The sequence below is a fragment of the Ammodytes marinus genome (genome assembly GCF_949987685.1).
Source record: "Ammodytes marinus genome assembly, chromosome: 1".
Lineage (NCBI taxonomy): Eukaryota > Metazoa > Chordata > Actinopteri > Uranoscopiformes > Ammodytidae > Ammodytes > Ammodytes marinus.
The window spans coordinates 3,007,711-3,025,815 of record NC_137230.1 but is presented as its reverse complement, the minus strand read 5'-3'; the positions used below and the strand labels follow the sequence as shown (position 1 = coordinate 3,025,815).

Here is an 18,105-nt window from a genome sequence, read left to right as displayed (position 1 = left end):
TCTTATGCTTTTGTATTTCTCCCCCTACTAGTTGAGGGGCCCATGATGATTTATTTCCTTATATTTAGGCTTATTCCTTTTTGGACCCTGTTATTGACATAAGTGACTGAGCTCTTTGACAATGCAACATGAAAAGTTACTATGAGGCCTAGGGCCCGGTAGCCTGCTCAAGAATTATTTATCCAAAAAAAAGAAAAAAAAGGGGGGGGGGGGGGGGGGCTTGGGGCCCCCCAGAGGGCGGGGCCCCATTCAATTGAATGGGTTGAAACATAGCTAAGGCCGCTACTGTATGTATCGTATCATCAGCTCCCAAAATCAATATTTTGAAAAATAAAATTTCAAGTTTTAATGGGTTGTGAACTACAACCTCAGCTCCTGTAGATGTAGAAGTACCTTTACTGCTTTTGTCCACTGACTTATCAATATAATGAGTTGAGATATATGAAAACCACCCAGATGGTACACAGCAACTTGTATATCAGCTCTGATTTTACATTTTCAGTGAACTATTAGGAATATCTCAATATATCGCATCGCCATGTATCGTGGTGCATATCGCACTGCAAAGTCAATACCAATACACAGCCCTAGTTACTAATACTGGTGTACTAGGTGAGATGTTCTGTGAAATGGATCTAGACAGAACTATATTGGGATCAGAGAGTGGGCGAAACACACTGACCGATCTCTCAGGTCGTCCAGACAGCGTTGAAGATGAACCTCTCCAGCAGTGACCAGAACATGTTCTCCTGTCTCCTGGATCAGAACCTCAGCACAGGGATCAGCCTGGTTCAACAAACGCATCCCACGCACCAGCTTTGGCATCTCACCTACAACCCAAAACAAATAAGGTGGAAACTATTTGGTGGAATTTTTTTAAATATCTGTAGATTTAAAAAAATTCCAACAAGTATTTTCTCACACAATATAAACTTTTAGACATGTGTCACAAAATCCTCTGCACTGCAATTCATCCATTTTTTTAACATGTATGTTCGTACAACTTTGATATGGTTATAAACGTTATCTGCACTCTTGAAGGATGGATTTTAAATTATTAACTGCCAATCTTACGCTGATGAGATGCCAACACACCAGCTTTGGCATCTCACATACAACACAAACAAATAAAATGTAGACCACGCAACACAGAAATCTACAGAGTTGGTTAGCAGTGCATCTCTAGTACAGTGGATGGTGGCTCTTACAGGTAAAAAGATGTTGGTACAATGTCAGGGGTCACTAGAGCCATCTTTTGGGCAATCTATCAAATCCTTGTTGAGATATTTAGGTCTCGTTCAAAATTTGCATTAACGTTGCCATTATTGTGTAGCATAGCTAAGAATGGAAGTGCATCAAGTCAGGTTTAAGTTCAGTAGATCATAAATCACCATATAGTAGTGTTGCACTGTTTACCGTAATATGGATAATTTTTTAGCCAGCAGATTTAGTTTGTATAATTGTATGCTAAAAGGTGCGTATTGCATGAACTAATTAGATGTGCATGACTCAGTGGCGGGTCTAGAAAATTTTACATGGGGTGGCGAAGGGGTGGCAAGAGGTCTTGGTAGGGTGGCATGGGAGGACAGTAGTTGTAATCCCCATATATATGTGTACATGTCTTTAAATGGGGCTGAAATGCTGCATCACCTTTGCATTTTGATATATCAATAAAGAAAAAAAGAGGAGAGTGGCAAATTGAATTCTCTTCTCTATGAATGATCCGCAGTTTTAGAGTTTGTCTCTCCTTCCATTTGTCTTACCTTTTGTTTGATCATCATTTCTGATAAAATAAGACATGTGTTAATCTTTAGCCTACATAGCTTTACCCTATAACACACAGGCTACAACAGAAAACAGGCAATAACTGAAAAACATGTTATTTTGAGTGACATGTTATGCTACTGTAGTGGAATTTATATGGAAGGAGAATGAAAACATATCATCTACAGTAGTTTAGCTGGGACCAGACCCTCTGCCTCCCCGTCATATGGCACAGCAGCGCGCTGACTCACTGTGTGTGTGTGTGTCAAACTATGTGATCGCCAATATGCACATTTGATGTAATTGATAGTATTTGAGGGCCATGGCTTAGATTATGTTTAAAATAATTAACTTTTGTTAAATGTATTGTTTGTTCCAATGCTTTGATTTGCTTGTTGACATAGTGGCGTTAGTTTTCAAAAGTACAGTTTAAAGAATGCAAACGTTAGGGGGGCAGCTGTGGGGGCAAGGCTCTTCAGTCCCTTGCCCCCCTGTAGATGTGACTTCCAACACCTACTTGGATGTTTTGGTTCTATGGCGACCCGTACGATGGGCGTGGCCTCAAAGTTGAGTGGGGTGAAGGGGGGGCAGGCAGGGGAGGATGACAGGGTGGCCGACTTCAAGACGCACTCTTCCAGATTACCAATACCTGATAGGAATGAGAATAGGAGAACATCAATAGATGAAAAAACAACAATTACATTAAAGCAGTGTTAGTATTTGACCAGTCAGATTAATGGAGAGAAAGGGGCCAAACAAATAACCAAAAGAAAGTTTTAACCCCTGGTGCTAATATCATAGGGTGACAGACACATTCACACACATAAGCCTGAGCTTTTACTAGTTGAATTGGCCTGTAGTCTCCATACACCTTTAGATTAAGTGGAATGGGCTGTTTGCAGCAAGACTCTGCTGTACAGCCCGACCGATTAATCAGCCAGCCGATTTAATCGGCCGATCATAGCTTATCTCAGAAAAATCTACATCGGCAAAGAATTGGACGATTTTTTAATTTAATTTTTTTTATCAAGCAATCGTGTTAAAGTGAAATGCATTGCTGCCCTGGAGGTAGCCTAAATGAATAGCATTAAGGCTATAGCCTATTTACAGCAGCAGCAGCAGCAGGTGTGTTGTAATACATTGGATTCATTTACACTACATTGACAGTTCCCCCTGCAGCCAATAGCAGAGGCCCTGGTCATCTCTTGACTGTTAATGACTTGCAGTAAGATAAAATGCTTAGAGTCTGAGTTTAAAAATGCCCCATGTCACTTTGGACATATTTGTAACTTTATTTTTTATATACATCTATAGTTAAGGGTTTTTATATACAGCTATAGTTAAGGGTTTTATGCCCGCAGTTACAAACTTATTTGTGATACAATGCAGTACCAAAATGAATGGTAACTGAATGATAGTAGGTGATTGGTTGTTGAGAACCCTATCAAGTTTCTCGAACGTGACAACACAAGTGTAGTAATGAGTCATTAAGTACTTAACTCTACTTGTATTCACTCCACTACCATAGGCAAGCCCTATGTAGATGGTCAAATGAAGAAGTGTCTGACCCTGTGCCTAACACATGGATGTAATATCATATGATAGAATTAGGTTTCCTATGTTTGTCACCTTACCAAAAAATCCTTTTCAAGAAGTGCTGTAGCAATGGAAAAACAGCAGATTGAAAAGCAATAACTAGGATGTGCAGCTGGAGGTTGTTAAATGTTCTGTGTAGATTGTGTTTTATTAAGTACAAGTCCAGAGCCACGGAAATCTGCTCCCTTTTAACATCGTATGGAATTTCCCTTGCCCTGGAAAGTCCCACTTAAGCTTGAGAGAGCCAAGTGTGTGTGTGTGTGTGTGTGTGTGTGTGTGTGTGTGTGTGTGTGCATGTAACCTAGATGTGAGCATATTGGAAAAGCATTGTGTGTAGGGGGGAGGTGAACTGCTGGCAAAATCGCAAAGATTATTATATTACTACTTCTGGGCATTATGGCTGAAATATTGATCACTTGACAACTGTTTCCAACAAGACATATGCTGAACACATACTTTTCTCAAATAAAATAGAGACTAGATATGTCACATTATAAAAACTTATTTTGGAAGAAACTCCACAGAAAAATGATTTTGTGAACATAAAACTGTGTTTTTGCATCAGTGCAGATAATACAATTGTTGCAGGTTAAGAGATGGACTGAAGCTGAAAGAAAGTAAGACTGAATGTGTGATTAAACTCCTCTGACACATGACTCATTCAACATATCATTGCTGTCTGGCGGAAACCTTGTATCTCTTTTTCTAGATATTTTTCTTTTTCTTCATAAATCAGTGCTATTGGTCACACTTCACGTCTGTGTGGTTTTCATAAAGTTTTAACCAATGAAAAGTATTGAAACAAGCTTGTGAATTGACGATGCAGGGTTAATTGGTCTTATAAAATTGCCTTGAAAATAGTTTTGGACATACAAGGTTTCCGCCCAACAGAGATCAGTCATTGGAAGGGATCAGTGCCTACACAAGACCCAATCGATATTTTTCACTAATTCCGAATCCACATCCGACAATCGAGTAATACTTATATAATGTCATTACCATACTGAGGATCAATTCATCAGATGCTTTCAAACAAATGGGAAATTGTCCATCATTCATTTTAATAGCAGAAGTCTCTACACAAATGTTTCACATATTAAAGGCCTACTTCACCGGTTTGAATATGAAGGTGTATTGAATTCTGAGATCCTTACTTTGTAAATATTATTGTGATGTCACAGTAAAAGACATCACAGTAATATTTACAAAGTAAGTTTTTTTTAACCCTATATTTCTCTTTCTGTGATGTCACAAGAAAGAGAAATATAGGGTTAAAAAAAACACTCTTTCTGCCTTTTCTCAGGCTAGGATGAACCGATTTAAATTTTTTTCGCACATTTATACTACATAGGATCTCAGAATTCAATACACCTTCATATTCAAACCGGTGAAGTAGGCCTTTAAGGAATATCTACAGAAATTCTCCAACCCATTCAACATCATTGCAGTGTCAGAAACATGGATTAAAGAAGGCAAAAGCATGGACTTTGAACTAAAGGGATTTAAACTGGTTTGTGTCAACAGAATGAACAAGAGAGGGGGAGGGGTGGCCCTTTTCGTTGACGAAAATATAAGGTTTGAAATCGTAAATACCAATTGAAAACCTAATGGAATGTGTGACTATTGAAATTCAAATGAAAGATAAATGTTTAATTATCAGCTGTCTGTACAGAACACCCGATTCAAAAATGGAAGACTTTATAGAATACGTGGGAGAATTACTTTAAAAGGCAAATCAAAAGAAGAAATTTATCTATCTATCGATATTTTCCTAAATAGTCGATGCAAATCACAGTCAGTATAATTTTCAAGTCATCAACCATTAGAGCAGTGGTTCTCAATTACTTTCTGTCATGCCAAGGGGACAGAAATGTTTTCGCGCCCCCCCTAAATTGAAATACTGTTGAGAACCTGCTAATATTAATTTATTTATCTGTTCAAAACCACTGTATGAGTTTCTGGCACGAGCATTCTGCATACAATCACCTTACTAAAATTCAAAGTTCAGTTTATTAGCTCAATTTGTAACATTTAAACAAGACTGCTCAGTCTGTGTGAATCTCAGGACAGAGAAACAAGAGCAAATTATTCACTGAGGTTTGCATTTTATTCAAAAAAAAATTAAACTGTAAACAGGTGGTGTTTTTTTATTATTATAGGCCAACAGGCCTTCTGTGATGCGATTACCAATAATTCATTAATGTTATTATTAGTCTACTAACTTGCTTGATTTCTTTTTAAATAGCCTACAGAGACACTTGGAGAAACACCTGGACATTTATTTACTGCAAATCGCGGCCTTTCGCGCGGATATGACTATACACAAGCACACATCGCTCGCTAGCACTAAAAAAATATATATATATATATATATATATATATATATATATATATTTTTTTTTGGTCAGTTCGAAATCAAGGCAGCCCACGCTCCCCCTGACAACTCACGGCGCCCCACCATTTGAGAAGCACTGCGTTAGAGTATATTTCGAATTTTATTGAACAAACCTCCCAATAATAAAAGTATTTTTTTTTAAATAAAAAACTCCAAATGCACTGTTCCAAATCATTATGCACAACAACATAGTTTCAAAACATTGTATAGGTTGTAAACAACTAAAAATTGTCTTTTGTTGAATTTGCAGAATGTGGAGGTCATATTTAGTGAAATCAAAAACATCTTAACAGGCCAAGTTACATGTCAACATAGGACCCCCTCTTTGATATCACCTTCACAATTCTTGCATCCATTGAACTTGTGAGTTCTTGGAGAGTTTCTGCTTGAATATCTTTGCAGGATGCCAGACTAGCCTCCCATAGCTGCTGTTTTGATGTGACCTGCCTCCCAACCTCATAGATGTTTTGCCTAAGGATGCTCCAAAGGTTCTCAATAGGGTTGAGGTCAGGGGAAGATGGGGGCCACACCATGAGTTTCTCTCCTTTTATGCCCAAAGCAGCCAGTGACACAGAGGTATTCTTTACAGCATGAGATGGTGCATTGTCATGCATGAAGATGATTTTACTACGGAAGGCAATTTCCTTCTTTTTGTACCACGGAAGAAAGTGGTCAGTCAGAAACTCTACATACTTTGCCGAGGTCATTTTCACACCGTCAGGGACCCTGAAGGTGCCAACCAGCTCTCTCCCCATGATTCCGGCCCAAAACATGACTCCGCCACCTCCTGTCTGCCGTCACAGCCTTGTTGGGACATTGTGGCCATTCACCAACCATCCATCCGACCATCCAGGGTTGCACGGCACTCATCAGTAAACAATACTGTTTGAAGATGAGTCTTCATGTATTCCTGAGCCCACTGCAACTGTTTCAGCTTGTGATCATTGTTTAGGGGTGGCCGAATAATAGGTTTATGCACAACTGCAAACTTCTGGATCCTACACCTTGAGGTTCGCGGGACTCCAGAGGCACCAGAAGCATCAAATACCTGCTGCTTTGTGATGGCATTTTAGCAGCTGCTCTCCTATTCCGATGAATTTGTCTGGCAGAAACCTTCCTCGTATTACCTTTATCCGAACGAACCCGTCTGTGCTCTGAATCAGCCACAAATCTCTTCACAGTACGATGAGACCAAACAAAGATATATGTTAGGTTGGAAACTGAGGAGAGGATAGAAGCATTGAAAAATGACTTATTGACGCAAAATTGGGACTCTGTATACAAGGGGAAGGATGTTAACGCAAGTTTTGATTTATTCCTGCAGATATTTCAAAGGCTGTATGAAAAAAATTGTCCTCTAAAAAAAGGGCATTCATAAAGCAGAGACAGGATAAGCAGTGGCTAACTAAGTCCTTGATAAATGCTTGCAAAAAAAAATACATTGTACAAACGGTTCATAAAATCAAGGACACCACAGGCTGACTCAAAATATAAAATCTATCGTAACAAGCTAAATAGCATTCTCAGAGACTGTAAAAAAAATATTATTGTAAGCTTTTAGAAATAAATGCAAATCACCCCAAAAAACTGTGGGACATCGTAAACACAGTATTAAGAAATTACAGCAAAATACATAACTATCCTCAGTACTTCCATGAAAATAACATTAAGTTTGAAAACATGAATACTGCGGTTAATAAACTGAACACATTTTTTGTTATGATTGGACCCAATTTGGCTAAAGGAATCTGTGAGAAGCGTACAGGGGAGTCTGGGGAAAATGATGTGTCTCTTCAACACTCCATGTTTCTAAAGTCAGTCAAGGCCAACAACATTAGAGAGCTCTTGCTCGGAATGCAAACAAAGCCTTCGAGAGACTCTCTCGGTTTACACATGAAGTTAATAAAGGCAGTGCAAGAAGGCATTATTCACCCCTTAACCCATTGATGACGGCTGCTGCGCGATGCCACATTGTATCTCCTGCCTGATGCTGCGTAACGCAGCATTGTTACTTTATCTAATTTTCATGGCGTGCGCAGCATAAAATGCACCGTCATTGGTTCAAATACACGAGGTGGGTTTTGTTGATTTTTTAAGACCACGTGACCACCCAAAAGTTGTGTGGTTTGCCGAAAATCACGTCAACAAAAATAGAAAATAAAATAAATAAATAAATAAAAAAAATACGCCGGCTGTGTCCGCCATAATGTATTACAGAACAGTTAGTGGCGTTTGGTGCGCAGAATCAAGCGCAAACTACTGACGAAAATCACATTGCATCTATTTTTATTTATTTTTATTTATAGAGTATTGCATACATCAAAACATTGTTTACAAGTTATTTCTTGTTGTTGATTACAGAAAATAAAAAACAGTACAAGTGAAACAATCAATGATCGTAACCAGCAAAACCTTAATACTCCCCTTTCTGTTTTTTTTTTCTTACTTTTCTAGAACAATGTAACAGGGATGCATTGACAATAATAATATATCAATATATCAAAGAGAGAGAAGAGAAAAATAAAAAAATAAAAAATAAAAATAAATAAAGAAAGACACCTTTTGAAGGGGGATAACCTAGCACCTTTTAGAGTGGGTGTATTTTTTACATCAAATAAATAAGAAAAATAGAAATAAGAAAAACGTAGCATGTTTTTTCTAGACTAGAAATAATAGACATAAATAAGAATACAAACAAAAACAAATAAAACGGGCAACAATCCATCATATGTAGGGGTTCGGTTTTGGAGATTTTTCTTCCCTTAATCCATCGGATCTATATAATTTGTCTGCGTCTTTTTCATGAACAAAGTCCAATTTTCCCATATCTTAGTGAACTTGTCCATTTGTAAATTAAGTGAGAAGGTTATTTTTTCCATCAGATAAATGTCATTAATTGTGTCTGCCCATTCTTCTAATGTGGGAGGATCGGGATGCAACCAATGTCTAGTAATGTTTTTCTTAGCTACTGTTATCATTATTTGAAATAAATATTTATCAATATTTCTCATAAAAAAGTCAGCTTTACCTAGAATAAATGTTTAGAAGTTATTAGGAATTTTCGTGTGGAATATTTTTTCCATTGTTTTATGTACCTCTGACCAAAAATGTTTTAACCCTGGGCATTCCCAAAATATATGCCAATGGTTTGCATCCCGATTTCCACAGCCTCTCCAGCATTTAGAGTCTCCTCCAGAGTAATGGGCTTTTAGTTTTGGAGTAATAAAAAATCTTACTAAGCACTTCCATGCGAACTCCCTCCATGTGTATGAACTAGTACATTTCCATTGTGAATCACAGTAGTTATGCCATTCCTCTATTGTCATCTCAAAGTTTCCCTCTCTTTCCCATTTATTTTTTATGTATTCTGTAGAGTATGTTTTTTTGTCAAGAAACTTTTATATAATCTAGAAACTGTACCTTTGTTAGATTCACCTGAATAGGCCCTTAAAATTTCTTTCAGCACCGGGTCTTCCAAATCTATTGGATTTTTTTTTCTACATTTATCAAAATAGTTACGCAACTGTAAATACCTAAAAAAATCACATTGCATCTATTTATTAACAATATTTATGAATTTAGGCTATATTTTGCTGCTCCAACTCAAATTCAGCCCAGCCAGGCGATAGTTTCAGTTTCGTTTTCATCTCCGTGGTATACAGCCGTTTGGACCAGCTGATCGGCTCCCGACAGCTGGAGTCAGTCTGCGTTCCAGTTGTACTGGGGAAGTTGGAGTTATGGTGCCAGTGATAACTGAACTAAATAATAAAATAAAGCTATCTCCTCCTTCCTCTATCCGTCTATATTTATCCCTCCACTACACACTCAGTCACTACTATCCATGCTAAAAGGAAGCAGGATTATAACCTCATTTAGCACATTATTTTTAAATATTTTACATTAGGCTATTTATTCTTTTTTTTTCTCCCCCATCTAATTTTGACGATTTTTAGAAAAATTAGTTGGTTTGTAAGCGCTAAGCTAGCATGTTTAAATGAAACATGTGAACCTTAACTTTTAAATGTATTTTATTTCATGTTTCTATGTGCTCAGTGGCGAACTTAGCCATTTTGGGGCTCCAGGCGAACAGTCATTTGGGGGCCCTTGCATCTAATGTACCTTATATCGCGCACACTGAGATACTCCATACAAGGGATGAACAAAAGTCACTAGCTTTTTTTCATTTTGGATGACACTACTCAGGTACGTGTCAGAGGCTTTCTTGGCTTGGATTGGTCTAAGAGGATCCCACATCACAGGGTCAAACTGAGCCATTAACTGAACCTGACCCATGACATGTCCATTGCCTAGTCCTAGTTAATTAAGTGTGTCAGAGGGGCCACACAGAGAAAGCTTTCTCTCTGACAGGAAGTTGATGATTGCCACTAACCTGGATAAAATTCTAGAGACCAATATGACTTTGCTTTCAATTAAATGTGTTGTTTTATTTTTTAAATACACAGTGAATTACAAAATAGCCTGTGTCCACAGAGTCTAGGCCTATTTGAAATAAAATCTTCAAATATTAAAAAAAAAAAAAATAGGTTATAACCCTGCCTTCTTTAAGCATGGATAGTAGTGACTAAGTGTGCAGGGGAGAGAGAAATATACACAGATAGAGGGAGGAAGAGATAGCTTTATTTTGCTTTTTTACTTAAATTGATCATTGATGGCTTTAGACTGACTCCTGCTGTCGCAAGCCTATCAGCTGTTGTTCTGAACAGCTGTTACACACGGAGGTGAAAAATGAAATTGAAACTTAACTATCGCCTGGCTGGGCTGACTTAAAGTGGAGCAGCCAAATATAGCCTTAACTAATAGGCCTAAATATTGTTACAAAAATACAGGCAATGTGTTGTGTGATTTTTGTCAGTAGCCTACAGTAGACCTAGAGGCTGGCCCCGATCGCCACTAACTGTTCTGTAATACACGATCGCCGATCACGTGAACACACAGGCGTCTTTTTTTTAGCATGTATGCATCCAATCCAAGAGTACCTATCTGCAGACCCATGGAGAAACGGAGCTCCACCGGAAGCACGATGGGGCCACGCCCCGAACTCATTTCATTGGTCAGAATTGTAACCTACTCTGAGATTGTTTTTACTTTACGCTGCAGCTCCGACTGAAGAAAGAGTCTGTTACAACGCGTCCCTGTACAGTTTAAAGCAAAATCACTCCATAGAAATCTCCATCGGGATGTTTTTATCATTTCCTGATGATTTTACGTTTGACCGATCATTTATCTGATCAGTAGCGTAGTTCTCAGCCCTCGTGTCATTCATATGCGGCCACCTTACACATCGTGACATGCTCTACATTCAGATTAATAAACCTATTGTATTGTATGTATCTCATTATTTATTTATTTATTAACAGGAGTTTTTTAACGTCTGTGCCACTGAACATGGGCTATTTATGTCTGGTTGAAATGTAATTCTGGGGATGCACGCGATCGTTACTGTTCACTTGCGTGATGATCAATAGCCTAATATGAATATAGAAATTATATAATAATTAAAACTGTGATCACTAGAGGACAAGGGATCTGGTAATAAATCAATCAGGATCTACAATGGAAACTGTCACCTAATGTGTCAGAAGTTAATGTCTTTCACCCCACTTTTCAAAATTAGCTGTTTATTTTAATGTGGTGGCACTTTTTGTGTTTTATTTATAAGAGTTTATATTTGTATGTGATTGACCTACTTGTTATGATTGTGAATTAAAGAGACGGATTTCGGAAGATGTACACAAAGCTTCGTTGCTTCATTCATCTTCTACCTCAACATCTCCTTTGTACCACCGTCCTGGCCACTTGGGACCCTTAACAAACTGACGTATTTTACTGTGTACTAGCACCATAACCGGTGGAAACTGTATTATTATTCACCGCTAGGTGAACTCCGGCAGTAAAACAAAAAGAAGAAAACAAATTCAGAGTAGGTTACAATTCTGACCAATGAAATGAGTTCGGGGCGTGGCTTCCGGTGGAGCTCCACTTTCCCCATGGGTCTGCAAATAGGTGCATCTCATCCAATCCGCGGTTCACGTGGGTCCCAAACCGTGAGGGTTGGTCCGAATGGACCACGGATCAACCGTGATCCATTGCACCATTAATTATCTCCATCAGTTTGTTGACACACATTCACGTCATTAGCATAGCTGCTGGCTGAGCCAGAGCCACCGTAGGAGCTGGAACTTTACCGGTTAATGATGTAGACAGCTGTTCTTCCGTCTAAGGTCCCGCTGCCACCGCGCTGGGTGCTGTAAAAAAGCTTAATAGCTTCGGCAGCTTTGATATTAAGTCCTGACTTTGGTCCTTCTTCCGTTTTTTTTTTTTTGGTATAGGTAGGTTAGGTTTATCTCGTCTCTCTCTTCTCCCACTATTTACTTTTTTGGATTTACGCGTGAACGTGCAGCGTCATGAGCGTAATGTGTAATGGAATAGTCCATGTAGTGCAGACTGAAGGGGGGTGCACGGTTGGCAGAAAGGCCGTCAAAACGCGAGTAATTAGACATCCCGATGATACTATTGTGAAGAGATTTTTTATAAAAAACAATAGATATGGGGCAAAATATAAAGAGGGCATTTTGGGGGCACCAAAGGGGCCGGGGCTCCAGGCAATTGCCTGGTTTGCCTCAATGGACGGCCCGCCCCTGTATAACAGGCTTAGATATTAAGGTTTTGGTAGACTTGACAATTCATACTATTTTTTCAGAAAACCCTCAGGCATTAAGGACATGCATCCTAGATTGCAATAGTCATCAATGGGTTAACACATATCTGTAACTTATCTTTTCAAACAGGAATTTTTCCTTCTAACATGAAAGTAGCTAAGGTTATACCATTACATAAAAATGGTGATGAGCATTCATTTACTAATTATAGACCAGTCTCAATATTACCACAATTTTCTAAAATTCTGGAAAAGTTATTCAACAATAGACTAGATTAATTCATTACTAAACATCACCTCCTTTATGACAGTCAATTTGGCTTTAGAAAGAATCATTCCACTGCGCTGGCCTTGGCTGAATCGGTAGAAATGATTAGTAATGCTATAGATCAGGGGTGTCCAAACTTTTTTCACTGAGGGCCACATACAGAAAAATCTACGAAGGGCCGGGCCACTTTGCAAAAATAACACATTTATCAGGACATGTAGCTGCTCTGATGTTTAGTTTCATAGTGTCTTCGTAAATTGTAATCCTTCTTCACGGCAACACTTTACTTGCACATTAAAAATATACATCCCCCCTCTTGTTAAATGCCATTGATACACCCAGTGTTTTCTGCTTTTACGTCTAATGTCCAGCTTGGTGAAAATAGTAGCCAGCTGAGATCCCGCCCCTCCAAGGGGGGTCCGGGGGTATGCCCCCCCGGGAGTTTTTTTTAAGTTTTTAAAGTGAAATGCATGAATCTGGTGCACTTTGAGAGGGAAATTAAGAGGCTAAAGCTGAAGAATTTTGTATGAAAAAAAATGTAAACACTGTGTCAGATGAATTAGAAGCTATTGGAGAAGGACACATGGATTTTCCATAATAATATTAATTTAAATTTAAATATTATGCAGGGTCCTCTGGGATGTGCTTGGTGCTCTTTTTCTTTTATGGGACATATTTCTCTGCAATATAATGAGTGCATTTAGATTATTTAAAAATTAAAAGGGCCATATTACATTATATTTTTAAAATGTGCCAAGGGCCAATCAATCAGTTTTGACACCCCTGCACTAGTGGGTTAACTAAGAAATGCAAAAAAAAAAAATTTTTTTTTTTTTTTTTTTTTTTTTTTAAAGGGCCATATTGCATTATATTTTTAAAATCGGCCGCGGGCCAATAAAAAGCGGGCCGCGGGCTGCAGTTGGCCCGCGGGCCGTAGTTTGGACACCCCTGCTATAGATCATAAATTGTACTCTATAGGAATTTTTATAGACCACAAAAGGCATTCAACACTATAAATCACGACATCCTTCTCAATAAACTAGAGAATTATGGCATTAGAGATATAGCACGGGACTGGGTCAGAAGTTATTTACATGACAGGAAACAATATGTGAAATTAGGGGATATCACATCTACATGCTTAGACATTGTTTGTGGGGTCCCTCAGGGGTCAATCTTGGGGCCGAAATGATTCCTGCTTTACATAAATGATATATGTAAAGTTTCGAATGTCTTAAGGTTAATCTTATTTGCTGACGACACGACCATCTTCTATACAGGGAAAGATCTGAATAATCTGGTTGAGATCGTAAACATTGAATTGACTAAGTTACATGGGTGGTTAAAACGAAATAAGTTATCACTAAATTTAGAAAAAACTAAATTCATGATGTTTGGTAGGAGAGCATCAGATGTTTCCGTGAAAATCCAGGTAAATGGGAAAGACATTAAAAGGGTCAAGCAACACAAAGTCCTAGGGGTAATAATTGATGACAAGTTGGAAACCACAAGTTAGCCATCTCAGGGACAAACTAGCAAGGAGTAATTCTATACTTTGGAAAGCACAACATTTTTTAAATCAAAAGGCTTTACTTACATTATACTGGAGCTTGGTTTCCCCACATCTGCATTACTGTGCTGAGGTGTGGGGAAATACTTACAAAGGGAACTTACACCCCTTGGAGATTCTTAAAAAAAAAGCAGTAGAAATCATATACCAAGTAAATTATAGGGCACACACTAAAACTTCTTTATTGAAGGTAAAATTCTCAAATTACGTGATGTGGTAAATTAACACACCGTACAAATTATTTACAAGGCTTAAAAAAAAGCCTTCCTACCAGTTTACAAGTAATGTTTGAATAAAGAGGAGTTTCGCATTATTTAAGAAGTAAAAGAAAATTCACTGAGAAAATTATACGGACCACACTTAAATCCTTTTCGATTTCTGTGGAATGATCTAGACGAAGATGTCACAGGAAGTTGCAGTTTGCGCAATTAAAAAAAAAAATGTTTGAATACTTTTGCAGATGTGTTTAGACTACCAGAGAAGAAATTGAGAAGGCCACATCACACTCTGCATTGTCACAGGCAGAGAGGATACATAAAAAAAAAAACTGAACTGAACCGAACTGAACTTAAAAGCTGAAGCAATCAGATTGATCATGGAACTGCTAAGTTGGTCTTTGAATGCGATTGACCGCGTGTTTTCAACCAGACGAGCAGGAGCTGGAGAGTCACGGTGTCCAGATGGCACCTTCCTGGCCGGTTACGTACAAAACGATGAGTGGAAAGTGGTTTGCCTGGCTGCATTGGACATTGAGGATGTCGAAGATGTGTACATCTTCGCTGGCATGACGGTGGGGATACCTGCTTTGGGATTTGGTTTGTATGTTCTGAATCGCGAACTGAAGAAAATCACTGATGCACAAGCCGAATGGAGAGATGGCAGACATACAGCGTCGAAAGTTATGGATGGAACACAAGCGGCTATTACTGCTGTTCGGAAGGAGATAGCAAAAATGGGATCCGATATTGCAGCTATCAAAGGAGACATCGCAAAGAAGGCTTCAGAGGAAAGAGAGGAACGATGAGTAATCAAAATTCATTGGGAAAATGGAAAGCATGTCTGTTGTACATTGTCAATGAATAAAGAGACCTAAAATTGTCTGTGTATTGGACTGCAGCTTCTTAAAAAAATAAAAATAAAAATTGTGTATTGTGTGTAATTGTCCAAAAGAATAATTAATAAATAAACAAATAAACAAACAAATAAATAATATTGAAACAGGTAATCACTTTAAGTGTGTGTGACAGTAAGCTTTGCATTGAGTAAATATAGCCTGTATTAAAGCTGTCCTTTGATAGCTTCTTATAGTATTCTGTGCAGTGCCATACACGCTTTGTGTATTTGCCAAGGAGAGGACTGTCAGTGTAGATGTGTTGTGGCAGACCTTGTGACATTTGCCAAACATCCTCTTTATCTTCACTACAAAAGAAAACACATCAGTTCAAATGCAGTTTGAATGTAGAGGTGAGATTCACCTGCAAAATGGAACTGAGATATTATATCCAATACATTTATGAACTAGAACTGCAAGCAGTTATGAACGGGGGCCAAGCCTCTGACGCAACTCGAGACCCGAGCTTCATCGACTGTGGTGCCGGCCGCTCACTTCACAGAATCTGGGGATGTAATGTTTTTGAATGTGGAATGTTTGGTTTGGGAGTTATAGACCAAAAACCAACCATTGGATACATACATGTATTTTTTCAACATTGCACCCTGTTTTGTCCCCCTTCTCAAGAATCACTGTGTTGTCATAGACTCAGACTTGAATTTCAAGACACAAATTAAATCAATTACCAAGTCAGCCTACTACCACCTTAAAAACATATCAAGAATTAAAGGGCTTATGTCTCAGCAAGATTTAGAAAAACTTGTCCATGCATTCATCTTCAGTAGCCTTGATTACTGTAACAGTGTCTTTGCAGGCCTTCCTAAAAAATCTATCAGACAGCTTCAGCTAATTCAGAACGCTGCTGCTCACTAGGACCAGAAAAGTGGATCACATTACCCCAGTTCTGAGGTCTTTTCACTGGCTTCCTGTCAATTAAAGAATTGTTTTCAAAATATTGATGTTGGTTTATAAAGCACTGAAATGGTTTAGGGCCAAAATACATTTCTGATCTGCTGATACATTATGAACCGTCCAGAGCCCTTAGGTCGTCTGGGACAGGTCTACTTACAGTCCCCAGAGTTAGGACTAAACAAGGAGAAGCAGCTTTTAGTTTTTATGCTCCACATTTCAAACTCCCAGAAAACTTGGGGTCTGCTGCAACTCTCATCTCTTTTAAATCAAATCTGAAGACTGTTCTGTTACCCTTTTAAATGTTTTGTTTCTATTCATATTTTTCATTTGCTTTTCTAATGTCTATTCTATACTTGATGCATTTAAATCTTGATGTATTTCATGCCCATGTAAAGCACTTTTAAAGGCCTTGTGTCTGAATTGTGCTATATAAATAAACTTGCCTTGCCTTACTGGATTTCACATATTGTAAGTTATTGTGCATAAGAATAATGGCTTGTTTTTGATGGCCATTAAAGGAGACAAATGTCTGTTAATAAAAGTCTAATCAAGCAACAATAAAAGACAAACCTGAGGGGAAAAACAAAGCCCCATGCAGAGTGATGCGTTCAATGTGTCTGAAAACGTTCCTCATGAATCAACCAAGGTCTGCTTACATTCACTTAACGTGTGTGTGAGTGAGATTGGTAATGCGGCTGGCATCTTGACATACGTCAACCAAGTGTGCTGCATATGTGGACAATGAACAATGCAGCCTGTCTGCAGTCACCCTTTGCTTTGCACGGCTTCAACTAGCATTTGCCAAGCCAATTGCTGGTTTGACCACCACAACATGGTCCAGCAGAAACATCAGTCACACTGGTTGCAAAGTATAACCAGATTGTTAAAACCATTTTGTGGGGGGGAAATGAAAGTAAGTGTGACTGAAAAGTTGCACATTATGTCTAATTGTACAAGAAAAATGTACACACACAACTACTGTAAGTAAGGTAGGTTTAGTCCAGTCAACAATCCCACAACATTCTTTCTCTCAAGAAAAAAAAACCTGCACATTTAAATGACATTGGCAGAGAATGAGTCGGCAACAGAATATCGATGGTACTTTGTATGCTATTATTTCAACAGTCTTTCCTCCTTCCTGCCAAGTATAAGTGGTGAGCTGTCAGTAATGTGAAGAACAAAAAAACAACTGTTAGGAACACTCGCACCTAACATTCAGCTTTAAAATGACAACATACTTCATTAATACAGCATGGAAAAAATGACTCACTACTTTAAAAAAAAAAAGAAGGTTTTCATCATATCTTTGGGGGGGAAAAAAACCTTAACTACTTTAACATGTGTGGGTTTATGGAAGGTAAAGTAGAGAGAAACATCCTGTTATCCCTCTTTCATGACACAGGCAGCCAGTGTCATTGATCTCCATGCTTTTCCAATTATATAAAAATGATGCACCTGAGCAGAATTACCCGACTCTATTATTATCTATCTATATGTATTATTATTATAGCAGAGGGGCATCAAGGCCCTGGCTATTTTAGTTAAGAAAATAAGCCACTCCATAGGGATCTAAGCTGTTTCTCATTTTATAGCCAGACATAAACATTTCTTTTTCAGTCTTGGCAAGCTGAGTGGGCTGAAATGCCAGGGTAACTGTTGGTTTAATAAAGTAGAATGTAACATGTAGTGCTCCAATTAAACTTAAAATGGTCGGTACACCAAAATCACAAATCATAAATATTATATTATCTCTTTTACCTAGTGGTATTTGGCCATTCATAAATTGTTTCTATTATATGGGAAGGTTTTT

General features: G+C 38.2%; 1 protein-coding gene across 1 annotated transcript in view; it reads right to left on the bottom strand.

The window, feature by feature from the left end:
* Positions 1–18,105, bottom strand: part of efl1 (elongation factor like GTPase 1) — a 96,753-nt gene that overhangs the window by 33,858 nt on the left and 44,790 nt on the right. The window contains exons 16-17 of the mRNA XM_080034230.1: positions 2,282–2,413; positions 683–830 (exon numbers count right to left, since the gene is read on the bottom strand). Of these exons, the coding sequence (XP_079890356.1) occupies positions 683–830; positions 2,282–2,413 (280 nt within the window). The remainder of the gene's footprint in view (positions 1–682; positions 831–2,281; positions 2,414–18,105) is intronic.